The 16461-nt window shown below is 32.4% G+C and overlaps 1 protein-coding gene across 1 annotated transcript in view; it reads right to left on the bottom strand.

The window, feature by feature from the left end:
* Nucleotides 1-16461, bottom strand: part of LOC129219745 (syntaxin-7-like) — a 47174-nt gene that overhangs the window by 29584 nt on the left and 1129 nt on the right. The window contains exons 2-3 of the mRNA XM_054854036.1: nt 3587-3663; nt 356-424 (exon numbers count right to left, since the gene is read on the bottom strand). Coding sequence (XP_054710011.1) covers nt 356-424; nt 3587-3650 — 133 coding nt within the window. The 5' untranslated portion in view covers nt 3651-3663. The remainder of the gene's footprint in view (nt 1-355; nt 425-3586; nt 3664-16461) is intronic.

Here is a 16461-nt window from a genome sequence, read left to right as displayed (position 1 = left end):
AATGTGTAAATAACCTGGCCTTATGAATATGATGATGATATAGAACAAATGAAAAGTGTGTGGAGTTTTCTCCATGTGTGATAGACATGTTGGATCACAAGTTGGAAATGAACCCTGAAAAAAAGTAATTTGTTTCTGCAGAGTCATTTCATTAATGAGGATTAACCGGTTATTCATCTTGACTGCTGAAGGTCGTTAGAAAATCTCATAAAATTAAATATTTCTACAGTATTGTATATTGTACATTGTATTTCTAAATCATTTGATTGAGTTGTGGTCAATAAAATTGATTAATGTAAATAAAGATGACTTGAAAACATATCTAACATGTATCAAGAATAAATTTAAAACTCACCATTTTGAGATACTTTCTGAATATTGGTTTTAATAGTTTCCGACAGGTTTGAAAATTCAGCATAGCCACCTAAAAAGATTTACACATGAAAACATTATGCAAGACAAATGATAAGGAGAAAAAAATAAATGTTTCAATACAAAAGTGTTTTAAAATGTGAACTAAAATAATGCAACATGAAGCAAAACATTTGACGAGAATACCAGCAACCTTGTAGGCTTAGTTTATGTATACATGTTTAATATCTAAAATTTGATTTTGGATGTAGCGATAATGGTAGCAAATGCGATAAATAACTGCACCCAAGAATCTTTTTCGTTAAAAAAAATTGTGTCTAGTTAAGTCATCAAAACTAGTGAGAAGCTGTAACAAAAATATTCCACCAAAAAGCAGGGTTCGTTGATTTAAATCTGCTTGATGTAAATCATGATTTACAGCAAATGATTTTTTTTTAAATCGTTGATTTAAATCAATTTAATTTAATCAAATTAATTTTTTAACAAAATCATTTATTAAATCAGTTCATTTTAGAATTCCGGTTAATAACCACTCTGACGTCATTAGCTGTCATGTAATCAACCAACTGCAGTCAACCAGTTGCTCTACACAAACGCAAGAGAAGAGAAGGAAAGATCAGGGTTCATACTCTATTTGGATGAAAAAATTCCATGACTTTTCCAAGACTTTTTCATGACTTCATAAAAATATTCATGACCTTATTACATGAAGACAATAGTACTATTTAATATCAAACTTGCCAATTTTTTAAACGAGCACTAGCAGAACTTCTACTCTTGAATGCCACTACCTCATCAAATCACTTGTAATTGAAAAAATATCAGCGTACACCTAAAAAACTAAACTATTCTTAGTAATAAGTTATCGCCCAAGTTAGTGCTGCATGTAATATACCAACCTGCATGTAATATACCAACCTGCATGCAATATTTTTGGATGTGATAACTGTACTGTCTGATATATTGCATGTAAACTATTCTTATTTGTCTTCATACAAATGTAAAGAAAATAAAAATGCAGTGAATGGAATATAATGATGCTTAAAGGCCCTTTTTTTTTTTTTTAATAAACAGGCAGGATAATAATGAATGCGTCAAAGGTTGAATGAGTCATTACTAAGTTTCAATCAATTTGCTTCAAAAGTTGCCTTTTAATGTCAATAGTGCATTTATCATCCATATAACTTGACAGTATAGTAAAGCCACGTTCTTTAGTTACTTCATGTTTCTAGTTTCTACACCAGATATTTTAAAAAAAATCAGTAGGTAGTGAATAAATCTTCTGATTCAAATGTAATTGTTTACTTACTTGCACACTTTCAAATGCATATATTAGTTTAAATTAATAAGTTCAGAAATTCTAGAAAATAGTTTGATTCCCAACACTGAAAATAGCTTTGAATTGCATGGATTAGTTTTGCGGGCCGAATGTTGGGCAGAGTATTAGAATTCCAGCGTTTCAGTATTCTATGGTCTGACTACAGATCTTCATTTTCTAAAACCTTCAACAAATAAAGATAAACTTTGATAAATTTAATTATAAGGTTTTATGAGTGATGGAAATTAACTCGGATGCAATGGAATTGCGTTTTTTGAGTGGGCGAAATCAAGAACGTGCAAGTTTGCTACTACAGAATATAAAAAGTGTTGAAAATAGTAAATTCAAAATGAGTGATGTCGAAGCACTAAAATAACACTGCAAAAAAAAAAAAAAAAAAAAACAAGCGGCTACTACAGAAGTGGATGCAATGTGATTTTAAAATTCAGATTTGTTTTCAGGATAGTTCAATTTTCCAGTTTTAACAATTTTTATGAGCAATACTGTTAAATTACTCAAGATTTCAAATGCTCTTTTAGCTATTGTTTTTTAAACCTTGCCCAGGACATTCTTCCATGACCTAAAATAAATTTCCATGACTTTGTATGAAAATTTCAATTTTCCATGACTTTTCCAGGTTTGAAATTTGCTTATTCTTTTTCCATGACTTTCCAGGATTTCCATGACCCGTACGAACCCTGAGGATATGGGCAGGGGCAGCAATTCAGCTTTTCATTTGGCAGGTTGAATTTCTTAAATATGAATTACCTCAGCATGGAAAAAAACACATATTGGCTAACAGCAAGTAATCATTATATGGGAGGAGATTGTATAGTTAAAGAGCCCCCAGAAAAGATATTTGTTGATGTGAGACATTTTTCTTAAAAATAGTATGTATTTTTAAAGAGTATCTATGAAAGCATGCTATGCATTGAGCAACTGAAATGTGTTTTTAGAAGAAGAAAATGATGAACACTCATTAAATAGACACACTTAAAATATAAGCCGTAACAATGAATGTAATATATCAAAGCATTTTCCTCTGAAAATCATGCAGCCACACCACTGCATAGGCCTCTTACAACCATCATTACACAGAGCACACAAGAACGAGATATTTAGCCTATATGAGGAAATTATGTCTTTAGTGAAAATTAACCATGATTCTTCATCAGTTTTTTCTATTCTGAAAAGGCAGGTAAAGGTTTGATACATTTCTAATAATTTAAAAAACGGGAAAACAATTTCTCATGTCTAGAAATGTGTTGAGTTTCATCAACCATTACAGAGAAACAGCAATATTGTTTTTCTTAAACTTTGATTCGCGATTTACGTAAATTGAATTTGCTCATTTTTTATCATTCCTCTCAAAAATTGGGGGGTGCAACCTCCCCCTCTCGACTCCCATATTGCCGCCCCTGGATATAAGGTGTGTTTGAATAGAGAAACCAGTTAAACAAGGACTATTCAGGTGCTCTAACATAGCTACCGGTTGATAAAAACTATTAAAAATATCGTATGGACACTCACACATCAAATCAACCGAACGGTGCAACCAGTGCTCTACGTAAACACACCCAATAGCCAATACAATATATTTTTTTTAAATAAAAAATACCACACATTAAAAATTCTTACAGTTGAAGAGTTACAATCTAATATTTAAACAAGTGTTAATTGGAAATTAGTTTGAACTTCAAAAGCAAAATGTTCTGAGTGCTGAGACAGAAACAGTAAACACAACGTAAGAAAACAGTTTTACACTTAAGCCACAGTACAATAAAAAGTTGTAAAAGGATTTAAAATTTTGATGGGGTGAAAAAAAATATATTTTTGCAAAATATATAAAATATACATTTTATAAATAAAATAGTAGATAGGATCAACTAAACCTGCCTGAAGTATTGTCGGTGCCGTATGACGATGAGTACTGGTATCCATTAGAATATGATCCAGCCATTTTCAAATTGTACCTGATATCAAAAAAAAAAAAAAAAAAAAAAGCAATTAATATGCAAAAAATAAAATTAATTTCAAAAATGAGAAAAACATTTATAAATTGTTAGTGCACAACTCTGGTAAGTGACAATTTGTAAAAATTAGATACACACACAACTATAAATTGGAAATTAACTAGCTAAATAGTTTCAAAAAATTTCTACTATTAGCATTTTTTGAAACTTTAATGAACATAACGCAAAAATTTTGGAATAATTTTCTGTGACAACACTAAATTTTCCAAACGTTCTAAAGAAAAAGTCGACAGAAATTTCTCGTTTTCTGCTATTTATGCCAGAACCATCAATATTTTCTCAAGAACAAGGACAACTTGGGTCTTTATCAATTTTACTGCTGCTATAACTAGAAGTTTGCTTTTCTAATTCTTCTAAAATTTTGGAATAATTTTCTGTGACAACACTTAATTTTCAAAAGGTTCTAATGAAAAACAGTCGACTGAAATTTCTCGTTTTCCGCTATTTATGCCAGAACCATCAACATTTTCTCAAGAACAAGGACAACTTGGGTCTTTATCAATTTCACTGTTGCTATTACTAGAAGTTTGCTTTTCTAATTCTTCTAAAATTTTGGAATAATTTTCTGTGACAACACTTAATTTTCAAAAGGTTCAAATGAAAAACAGTCGGCAGAAGTTTCTCGTTTTCTGCTATTTATGCCAGAACCATCAACATTTTCTCAAGAACAAGGACAACTTGGGTCTTTATCAATTTTACTGTTGCTATTACTAAAAGTTTGCTTTTCTAATTCTTTTAAAATTTTGGAATAATTTTCTGTGACAACACTTAATTGTGGGTTTAAAAGTGGACCAACATAACCCGGATTCTTGGTCTGAATAAATAATGTCATTTTTTTCTTTATGACAAAAAATAAAGAAACTACAAATAATGATAAACTAAAATAACTTAATTTAAGAGATAAACTTCATTCTTCTTGGAAACCATTTAAAAAAAATTAGTTGCATACCTACTTAAGAAAATTACTCAGCACTGAAAATAAATTTTTTCAGTGCTGAGAAATTCATGTTTCTGAAATAAATTTTTTCAATATATTGGTAAAAGGTAATTATATCATATGATTTTGGATCTGTAGGCTATTTGTTGGTCATAACTTTTAATAAAAAATATTAATAGTATTAAAATTATTGAGATTGGTCTGATGTTGCCTTGCAGTCTAACGTGCTTCAATCCCTTATAATAGAGATGGCACGAAGTGCTGAATACTGAAGCTTTGGCCAACTAATGGCCGCAGCTTCAGCTGCTCAGTATGTTGTTTTGGCATTAAATGCACAATAAATCAAGGGCACCCATATAGGGGGCCTGAGCCCCCCCCCCCCCTGGAAATTAGAACTTTCTTGCTTTTAGTACTTTTTTCTTTCCAAAAATGTAAAAACATTCCTTCTTCAGCCATTAATGAATAAAATATTTAAAATGTCAAATTTTTAATGACTCTCATCAGTTCTGAAATCTGCTTCCATGGGGAAAATATCCTACTAAACCATGGTTAAAATATCTGAGCCCGCCCCCCTTTCAAATTTGCATATGGGCGCCCATTAGGGTGGGCTGAAATAAGCCAAAAAAAGTTTTTTTTCAAAATCAATTTTTGGATAGCGAGCAAAAGTTGCGTAGTGAGCTAGTTAGCACTCACAAAAAATTTCTTGGATGTTAAAAAATATCTAGCCTGTGCTATTTGACACTGAAAAACCGAGAAAAAAAGGGAAAAATGTATTTTTGTCGAAATTTTTTTCCAAAACTAAATTCCTAACATTTTGCTGGAATGCACCGAAAATGTTATATAATGAGCCAGTTCTAGCCCATAAAATGTTTCATTGAATTTAATGAGCATTTAACCGCTCCTTTCCAACATCAAAAATTGGAGAAAAATGAAAAAAATATTGAATTTCTTTTCATTTTTATTTCAAACCACATTGGAGCATAAACTAACATTACATACTTTACAAGCATTGTAAGATTTTCTGGAGCCTATATACAAGCGTAACAAACGGTTTGCAGTTGTCAGCCATCGCGCATGACTGAGTTTGCCTGGGCTACTGTCAGCCACGCTAGAAGGACAACTACCATCTTTTACAGTAAGACAGGTTCTATACAAATATTGTTGTTCAGTGCTTAAATTTTTTATATTTTCCATGTCCAAAACCAGAAGATTGCAGTCAATTTTATCAAATTTGACCACGGATTTTTTCCGCAATCTCTAAGAAGTTGTCCGATAACTCCAGAATATGAATGTGGGCCCTTTGTACAACCGTCCAATTCCAGAATAAGATGCCTCAGTGGCAACTCAGTGCAGACATATGTTCCACTGTAAAGGTCTTTTGAGATATGTCTCAAGTAAACAAATTACTCCACCTTTCCATCACGTATTTACATTTGTTCCGTCGCATCCAATAAACGATTAGTTAAGAAAGCTTATATTATACTTTTCTGCAAAGCCTATAATACCTTGCGAAAGTTCTTTTGAACTTTCACCAACTATTAGTGATAAATGACCTATGTACTTGCTACCTGGTTTTTCTATCAGTGCTACATGTGCTTCAGATGCTAATTTTTGATGGCCAGATGTCTTTTGAAGGGTGTCATCCTTGCGGCCGTCAAAATACAAACTCTTTATAGCTGCCTCTTTAACTGCTCTTAAATCCCTTTCTCTTAGCTCGCTCCTTTTTTTATCAACTTCCCTCCTTACTTTGTTTATCGACTATATATATATATATATATATATATATATATATATATATATATATATATATATATATATATATATATATATATATATATATATATATATATATATATATATATATATATATATATATATAATATATATATATATATATATATATATTTGTTTAGGAGAAACTAAGTCAAAATCAGCGAGAACTGCTGTAGCAATTTTAGCAACTGCTCTATTTGAAGTGCCAGTTAGATCTGCTAAATTTGTATGAGGCATAGAAAGTCAAACATATATAAAATAGTCAAAAAATAATCTTAGGAATAATAGAAGCAGTTAGCGCCGTTTATTATCCAGGAGAAACAATTGGAACCGAAGATTAAAAAATTAGCATCCTATGTAACTATTTTTTATTTTAGTGTGTGCATTTTTTAAAATTGGCGTACAAATGTCGCATAAAATTAATTGAATTTCCACTGATTTTTCTAAGTAACGTATTGAGTAACATTTCAGTATTTACTTATTTTGAAATTACTTTAAATTTTTTTTTTCTCATGTTTCAGTCTTAAAGGAGCGTAGCTAAATATTCTACGAAATGTATAAAAGTCTTTGGGGATTTTAACTAATTCACTGACAGATACTTCTAATGTTTGCTGAAACTAGCTTCAAACTCTTAATTTTGACCCCTACCCCCCTTTTTTTTGGAAAGAAGTGCATTTTTGCCCTTTTTTCAGTTATTTTAAAAGGTCAAATAGCGCCGGCTAAATATTAAGCAAATATAGCGAAATTTTTTATGGGTAATAACGGGCCCATATAGCAACTTTTCCGCACTATCCAAAAACCAGATTTCCAAAAAAAAGTTTTTTTCGGCCCACCCTAGCGCCCATGCAATAAATGCATATAACATCATGTAAATCTTCATATATACTTCACTACTCTTAGTTTTTTTCAACATTTTCAGCTTACTTTTTTTTTTTCAATTAATATGTATCACCAATTAAAATTTTACGTTTGCTTAGCACTGGTAGTACCAGAAAAGCAAATGTTTCTCATTTTTCATTAGAATAAAAAAACATAAAGCATTATTTGGACTATTATTTAAAGGCATATTCTTCAATTTAATGTTTATAATATCCAATTGATATAATCTATTACTTCAAGTATTAATCTAGAAAAAATTTACATTAATGAACTAATCTGGAATCAATTTTTGGATTTTAATAATAAAGAAAAAATATTTAGAATGTAGATCTAAGATGGATGTGTTACTAATGGCCTGGAACCTTCCTCATATTTTGATTTACACAAAAAATTAAAATGTACTTTATTAAATGTATTAACAATTATCTGCATCATGCAGATGCAGACTGCATTTTTACAATCCTGGTTTACTGTTGATAATCTTGAGCAATGAATATAAAATGAGTTAGAATATGTTGTCAGATTAATACATATAATTATTAAATAAAATATAATTTTAAAACAAATTATAAAGAATATGTAAAAAGAAAAAGAATATGTTGTCAGATTAATACATATAATTATTAAATAAAATATAATTTTAAAACAAATTATTTAAGGATTTTCCTTAGTCACATATCTGAACCTTGTATGGGCCATTCCAGCATTACATGCGTGACTTTTTGACATTTTCTTAACGAAAACAATAAAAACCAATATGATATTTTTTAAATATTTCTTAATAGTTTCAATTGGAGTTACAGAAAATATGTAAGAGTTTTTAGCTGGCAGTGTTTTTTTCCTAGGATAATACAAATTTCTTTTTATAGAATTTAAAATGCAGTGTTATGTGTGTGACTCGGAAAATCTGAAAAAAAAGCTGTGCCTCATACAGGGGTGCCCATCCCCCCCAAGCCCAATGGCACAAATTCCCCCCCAAAAATTTTCTCTCTTTCAAATTGGGTTAAACATAAGTTTTTAGAGTGTTTAATCTCCAGTCAAATTCACGGGGACGGGGGGGGGGGCGGATGGGGGTAACGCTAACAAATACTACTTGAACTGAAATGTTTTTGGATTGTTGACCTGCCTTGCCTTCCCTAATTTTAAAACATGGACTTTTAGTAAACAAGTTTTTGGGTACCCCTGAATTTTGCTACACCTTATTATTAATTATTAATATTATTATTTCAAACGTATGAATAATTACAGGGACAACTTTCTGGCTTGGAATTGAGTCATTACTAGATGTATACAATATGTACCGTGAAACGGAAATTTATTGTCACTTAGATAGGGAATTCGGGGATTTCTCCCCCAGAAAATTTTCGAAATTGTAATTTTAAAACCAGTTTCACACGATCTCTGGTGATGTTAGTGGAATAAAAGGTTTGGTGGCCCCTTCCCGGCAATTTTTCAATATTGAAACTTTAAAAGCGCAATTATAAATAGTCGACTGTTGTGTTAAGGAGGGCTTTCCTTTACTTTCAAAATTGTAGTTCTAAAAACGCAGTTTTAGACTGTCTGTGGTAATGTTAAGGAAAGAAGAGATCCTAGGGCTCGTCCCTGGAAAATTTTCAAAATTAAAGTCTTAAAAACACTATCTATGGTTAGGGGACAAGCAGTTTTCTGAAATTGAAGTTCAAAAATCGCAATTGTAGCCGACCTTTGTGACGTTAAGAGAAAGAGTTTTCGGAAGCAAGCTCGGAATTTTCTCGATATTGAAGCCCTAAAAACCAAATTTAAGACGACTTTTTAATGTTGACGAGAATGGGGAGGAAGGAGAGGGGCGCTCCACTTAAATTTCCGAACTTGTAGCTTTAGAAACACAGTTAATGTTAGTGGAAGGTGAATTTCGGTGCCCAGGTAATTTTTTAAAATTGATACTCCAAAAACGCAGTTCTAGACTTGTCTTTGATCGTATTAAGGAAAGAGGGGGGAATCACGGGATCTCTCCTATAAATGTTTCAAAATTGCATTACTAGAAACGCAGTTTTAGATGACTCTTGATGATAAAGAGGGTGTCATTCTGGCGTTACAGTGGGGGGGGGGGGGGGCGCTCTTATGGAAGTTTTCCAAAATTGAAGTCTCATAGTCAAAAAAGATGGATCACACATGACGGATATTTTTCGGAAATCCTCAAAAATGAATTCAGCTATTCTGCACACATCGAAAATCAGAACTCGAGAATTTTAACGAATCAAATATCCTTCTATACATATCAGATATGGAAGAAAGTAAATATGATTTACGAAAAATAATTTAAGCACCTTAAGAACAGACTGTTCTACTTCCATCAGCGAAACCCAACATCACCAAAAGTTTTAATAAAAATCATCTAATGATAAATTGAAACAATCTGTTTAAAAATGGTAGATAAGATGGGAGTAAAGCTTAAGCTATTTAATGAAGAAAATATATTAGTTGTCGATAGGAGGGACTTCAAAACTAGTTCTTAACGATTGTCAAGGTGCAAATGAATCAATGAAAGACTAGAGCGTACTGGTCAGAAACAAACAATAAAACATTTTTGACCTCCCTCCCTCTCATCACTGTCACACGTATTCATCATGCAGATGCTACTTCCAGAAAATTTATAAGATATTGAAAAGAAATCAAATCGTGTTATCCAGCTCTGAAACGGACACAAACTCCATGCCGTCTGTGATGCTCCTTTAATTGAAAAAGAGACACGGTCATTAAATTTTGGAAAGAGTACCAGGGCCGTCGCTATTTCAAAAAACTGCGGGGGGGGGGGGGGGATACGCTTTTGGCGGCCCCTTAATCTTTTCAAACGCATGTTCGAATATGCAGAGAGAGAGAGAAGATTTGGCTTCTGGTTTAGCAGGGATAGTCATATTACTAGACCTTAGTACTAGTAATATAAATAATCGTAAGGATAATATTCAGAAGAGGGGGTCCGGGGGCTCTCCCTCGGGAATTTTCAAGACTGTTATTAGAAAAACAGTTTTAGACGATCTATGGTGATGTTAAGGGAGGAAGAGACTCGGGGTCATCGTTCTATAATTTTTCAAAATGCAAACTTCAAGCATACATTCCTAATTGTGAATTATTTGTAATTGTAACTTGTAAAGGGGGGTCCAGGGGCTCTCCCCCGGGAAAAATTCTAAAATTGTAGTTCGAAAAATGCGGTTTTAGACGATCTATGGTGATATTAAGGGGGAGAGAGATGTGTACTCACCCGAAATTTTTTGAAATTTTGAGGTCTTAGAAACGCGATTGTAGGCTTTTTTGTTAAAATTTATTGCACCGCCAGTTTCTTGAAATCAAAGCTCCGAAAACGTAATTTAAACCAACCTTCGATAAAAGGTGGGGGGGGGAGTTTTGAAGGGGCTTGCGACCAGAAATGTTTCGTAATTGAAGCACTAAGAGCGAGATTTAAGACATTTTTCGATGATGTTGGCGAGAGAGAGAGACAGGCATTGTCTCGAAAAAAATTTCGATCCGTAGAAACCGCAGTTTTAGAAGAATTTTATTAATGTTAATGGGTGGAGAGATTTGGAGTCCTCCCATGGCAAATTTTCATAATTGAAATTCAATTAAAGCAATCGTAGACGATTTATTAATACTGTTAGGGGGGGTAGAATGTTTTGGAGATCTCTCCCCCGAAAAATTTTCTAAATTGAAACCTTAACAATGAAATTTTGAGGATCTTCGGTAATATTTGGAGGACGACAGTTTCAGGACAACTTAGGGAGTTTTTTAAATTAAAGTTCAAAGGACGAAATTTATTCGACCTTGAATGAGGCTGAATGATTAATTGAGAGGGCGTTTCTCGGAGGTTACATTGGGAGCACTCTCATGGTTTTTCGAAGTTGCAGTCCTAAATACTCAGGTGTCGGCCATCTTTAATGACGTTAGGTTAAAGCATGGGGTTTGAGAACATTTTTCCGAAATTTTTTCAAAACCTAAATTTTAAAAACTCACTTCCAGGCCAGCTTTGGGGACGTAAAAAGAAGGGTTTGGAGTTCCCCACTCTTCCTTTCAGTTTGGCTACGTTCCTCCTATCTTCATTGTCAATTTTAATTACTGATAAACATATTGTGGTAATATTTTCTTCCAATTTTTATTTGCCAAACACTATTATTTGCTTAGATTTTCCATAATAAAACTTTCAATTTCCCCCCTAATATTTTTGCTTTCTTGCAATACAAGCGTTTGCGGCCTTGGAAAAAGGACTTTTATCATTTTGAACAGATGTGATAATTTTCTGCGATACCTTAGGTCTCTATTCCACTTCATTTTATTTTAAATATGCCACCTGTATCTCTTAATCAAACTTTGATTTACTTACGATTTTTACATTCAAAAATTTAGAACTTTTGGTGTGAGTATTCATTACAATACTTTGAATCTCTCTTTGCATTTAACTGTTATTATTATTTTTTTCTCTCTATTTCAAATTTATTTCAGCGGCCCATACATTTTTCTCCACTAGCAATGATTTTCAGGACAATGTTTTTCATCCAAAAAAAAAACAAAAACGTATGGGAATGTTTCGACGAACCCTATCCTATGGGCTGTTCTAATGAAGCTGTCCTATTTATCTTTTTTTTTTTTTTTTTTTTTACGGAAGAACTATGAAGCATAGTTTTATATAACCAGGGCCCCGAGACACAAGGCGTGCACCATGTTAGTTTTGTCGCCTTACCTCCCTCCCATACGTTAATTTTAGTCTATGCACAATACTTTAATTTGAGCCGAGCCCATCGTTTCCGACTGGGCAGACGTACCCACTCTGCGGTCTAGTGAAGCGTGTACTGTACTGAATACTTTTTTTTTTTGCGTTAATAAAAACGTTTGAAGCGTACATTAGCCGCGGCTCTTACTTAGATACTCTTAATAAAAGAGGATCATGGATGTCCCTAAATTGTATTTTAAAAGATTACATTTTCTATTCAAATTTTACAGAAAAAATTCTTTTGTCACTATTATTTCAATTGTTCATTTATAATTACTATTTTAATTTTTTTAAACAACGAAGAAATTCCCTTTCTCTTCGTTCGTTTTCATCGCTAAAATGAAATTGGCGGCCCCACTTCTGAAAAACTGGGGAGTGTAGCACCCCCCCCCCTCTTGTCGACGGCCCTGAAGAGTACGTGAAAAAAATATTATTACTGCATCTATTTCTTGTTGCATAAGTTTAAATACTTTTTGTTTCCAAAATTCAAAAATTTCATGTTCTAAAGAAAGAAAAAGTTCTGGAAAAAAAAAATCCCCCCCAAAAATTTTGATGGCGCAACTTGCGCCATAATCCCCCCCTGTGGGCACCCCTGGCCTCATATTATTTAGTATGCTGTGCAGTTTTGGTCGCCATTTCTGAGGAAAGATATTTATGTATTGGAAAGGGTTCAAAGAAAGGTAACTAGACTAGTAAGGGGACTTTCAGATTTAGATTATGATACCAGACTTAATACGTATAGCCTGGAGCAAAGGAGGATCAGAGAGGACATGATTCAGTTGTTTAAATTTATCAAAATGAATAATGTTAATGGATTAAATTTTTGCTTCGAAAGCAGGACGAGATGTCATTGTTTTAAGCTATTTAAATCTCAGACTAACCTGGATATAAGGAAAAACTACTACTTTAGTAGGGAAGTAGGGTTGTGGGCACTTAGAACAACTTACCGGAAGAGGTGGTAATGAGCAAAGGGGTGGATAGCTTTAAGAGGGCCATTGATCTTCATTGGAGACAAATAAATTGACTAGGACCAGTCTAGCTGGGCCAAGAGCTTGTTGCTGGTCGTCACATTTGTATTTGTAATTTCCTGTGAAGTTTTGAAAGGTAAATGAACAGTATTTCTTGTGCATGTGTCTAAGTATACCAAGTAAGTATTCCATAAATATTTTTTTTTCTAAAGCTCGTACAATAGCAATAAAAAATATTTTGTTAGCGTTACGTGTGTGACCTCGTGCAGAAGTTGAGGGGGATTTCCAAATAAAAATCCAGTTTACATCGGATCTTTGCCAAATTTGCGCACAGAAGTTATTTAGTGTTCAGGAACTCAGATGGAGATTTTTGTCTTCCTGGGGAAAGGTGGCAGAGACTCACCCCCCCCCCCCCCTCCCCGGGATTTTCCTAATTCAAATTTAGTTAACATCGGATCTATGCCTAATTTGGCACAAAGGTTCTTTGATGCTCAAGTATTCACAGGGGTATTTTGGTCCTCCCCCCCTTATGGGGACGTTGACCCCCATAGGGATTTTTTTGCCAGAAAATCCGTGAAAAGGGATAGTTAGGCCTATTATTAACAATGATAACAGTTTTTGAAAACAAAAAAAAAGTCTAAGCTCTGAATTTAAATTTTTAGGCATAAAATTGCTCTTTTCTACACATTGAGGGGAAGTTTTACACTATGTTTTTCTTTTATTTAAGCCTGATTGTTGAAAATGCGTCACTTGACACAACTCTTGTTTTCAAGGTGAACCATGCAACACCGACAACTAGAAACGTACCGAGTACTCGGTAACTACTCGGTACTCGGCCAATATGCCGAGTACTCGGTACTCGGCCAAATTTTGATCAGATACTCGGCCAATACCGAGTAGTTGCAAAAAATTGAATGTATTAAAATTTACAAAAAATCTCAAGAATATATAATTTTCTTCAACCATTTACAATTCAAATTTAAATTTTGAGAATAATGAAGTTTGAAATACTTCAATGGAGTAAATCTTGGCTCGAATGTCTCGAAAGTTAATAAAACTTTTTTGTTAAAAATTGTGCAAATATGGAATTTTTGCTACAAACTAAAATTAGTTATAAGATATATAAAAATACCTTAGCTTTAAAAATAAAAGGAAATAAAACAACGTTAGAAGCACAGTGCAGGATCACTGCAGACACGTGTTTTGGCGTTACGAGGAATTTCTTTTTCAATGCACAAAATGTGAGCTCGTTGATTTAAAGGCAACCAGCAAAAGTCGAATTTTTTGTCGTATGCCTTTACATTCTTTAGTTCACATGTTATGCACTGAAAAGACGATCCCTGTAACACAGAAAAACGTGTCTGCAGTGTTCCTGCACATTTGTTTTTTTGCTTTTAAAAATTATTTATGTTTAGCGAACTAGACCTATAATGAATAAATTTGTATAATTTCTTTTAATTCCAACTTGATAAGTCATACTTTTTATTTATTCATTTTTAGTTTAAAAAATATTATTTTTGCAAAATTTTGTAGTTAAATTTCAGCAGGAATTTAAATACTATTATATGGACAAGGAGGTCTATACTACTATTTCAATAAGTTCAAAATTCATCGGTGTGTGTCGGTGGTCCTTCTTTCAACATAATTAGTACTGGGAAACTCGGCCGAGTTACTCGGTAACTCGGTACTCGGCCGAGTAGTAAAAGGCTGAGTACTCGGTACTCGGCCAAAGTGCTACTCGGTACGTCTCTACCGACAACCACGCCAGTAAATACTTAAATGGAAAGGATATATTCACAGAATAAAGAATGAAGTGAAATTAATTTTTATTTGTATACGAATTAAATAGTAATGTCAAGCTTATAAACTATCACGAACTATTAATTTACTCATGTGGTTTAAAATCTATTTTAGAATGTTTTATTCACTTCTCTTCTTAAAAACCAAAAATTATCAAAAAATATTAATGCAATTTAAGGTAAATAGAATATTGTACTTTTGATCTTAAATTATGCAGATTGCGAATACTTAGCTCTTTGGGTATGAAATAAGCAATTCTTATTTATTTACTATTTTTATCATTATTTTTTTTAACACTTGTTGAGTCTTTGTTTCAGTGCCAACACACAATATTTTTAGTTGAATTATGTAATGTACTTTTCCCCTAAAAATGGTACGAAAAAATGGTTTTATGATGAAAACTATTCAAGAGCGTTAAATGTGTGACATCTTTCAAAAAGCCTTGCTAAAAATTTTGTACCAAATGTTTGAAGATGAAAGTCTGGTTACAGGTATTATGTATCAAGTTAGAGATATTTTTCTTCTAGTCCTCCAATTTGACCTTGGAGGAAAATTTTTGTTCCTTTTGCATTATGTGTGTGACCAATGAAAAGTGACCTGCATATTTTGGGGGCTTAAAAACTTATCAAAAAAATAATAAGATATAATTATAACAAAGCATCTGTGTTCATGATATTTGATAGTTTCTCACCCCCCCCCCCCCTCAAATGAATGATTATTTTTTTAAAAAATGGCTCTTACATTTATTTCACTAACAATGCGTTTTTTTTACTTCCTATAAATGTTATCAAATAAGGCAAAAATCTGATATAAAAAATTTTAAACTCAAAATTGAAGCTAGAATTGAAAAGTGTAGATATTTTTTTGTCAAAAAGGAAGGTTTGTTTCTATATTTATGTGAAAAAATTTTTTTTGGTGAGTCAGGATCACGTTTCGTGGAATTGCCCGTATTTAAATAAGATCCCTATTGTTTTTAGTTTCAAAGCTATAAATATTTGAAGAATGTTTAATCCAGTATATTTATATAGCTTCATTTTAAAACTTAAGTTTTTTAATAAAACTATAAACTAAATATAATGTAATGTAACTTTTGATAGAATAAATTGTTAATGAACATATTATATTATTAATTGTTAAATGAATTTTGGCTCCAAGGATTCAACACACAAATTTTAAAATTAAATATATATTTTTTTGTAATGATTTATCATAAGGTTCAATTTTTAATTTAAAAGAATATCTTATGTAATATTTATTGCAAAAGAAAATTTGCAGCATAAGTTATTTCAGGCCAAAGCTGTCGAATCACAGCTCATGATTCAGCCAGGATGAAAGAAACAATGTTCCATCTTTACCCTAAACTATGAAATATCTGGTGTCAGGGTCTCAGGGAACTATAGGTGAAAAAGTGTTCACATGCATCAATATTTAATATGAAATATCTGGAAATAATGTCTCTCACGGAACCCATAATGAGGAAATGTCAGTTCTTCAGCAAAAAAAAGTTCATATTATTTAATTATGAAACAAAATCAATGAAAAACTGCAAATATGCATAATAAATACTACATTTGAAAGAGAGAAGCAGTGTTAATCAGTAATTATATCATTTTTCTTGTATAATGTACATTATTCTTCATAAC

This window comes from Uloborus diversus, chromosome 4 (genome assembly GCF_026930045.1).
Source record: "Uloborus diversus isolate 005 chromosome 4, Udiv.v.3.1, whole genome shotgun sequence".
Lineage (NCBI taxonomy): Eukaryota > Metazoa > Arthropoda > Arachnida > Araneae > Uloboridae > Uloborus > Uloborus diversus.
The sequence above is the reverse complement of the archived record's forward strand: the minus strand, read 5'-3'. Positions and strand labels throughout refer to the sequence as shown.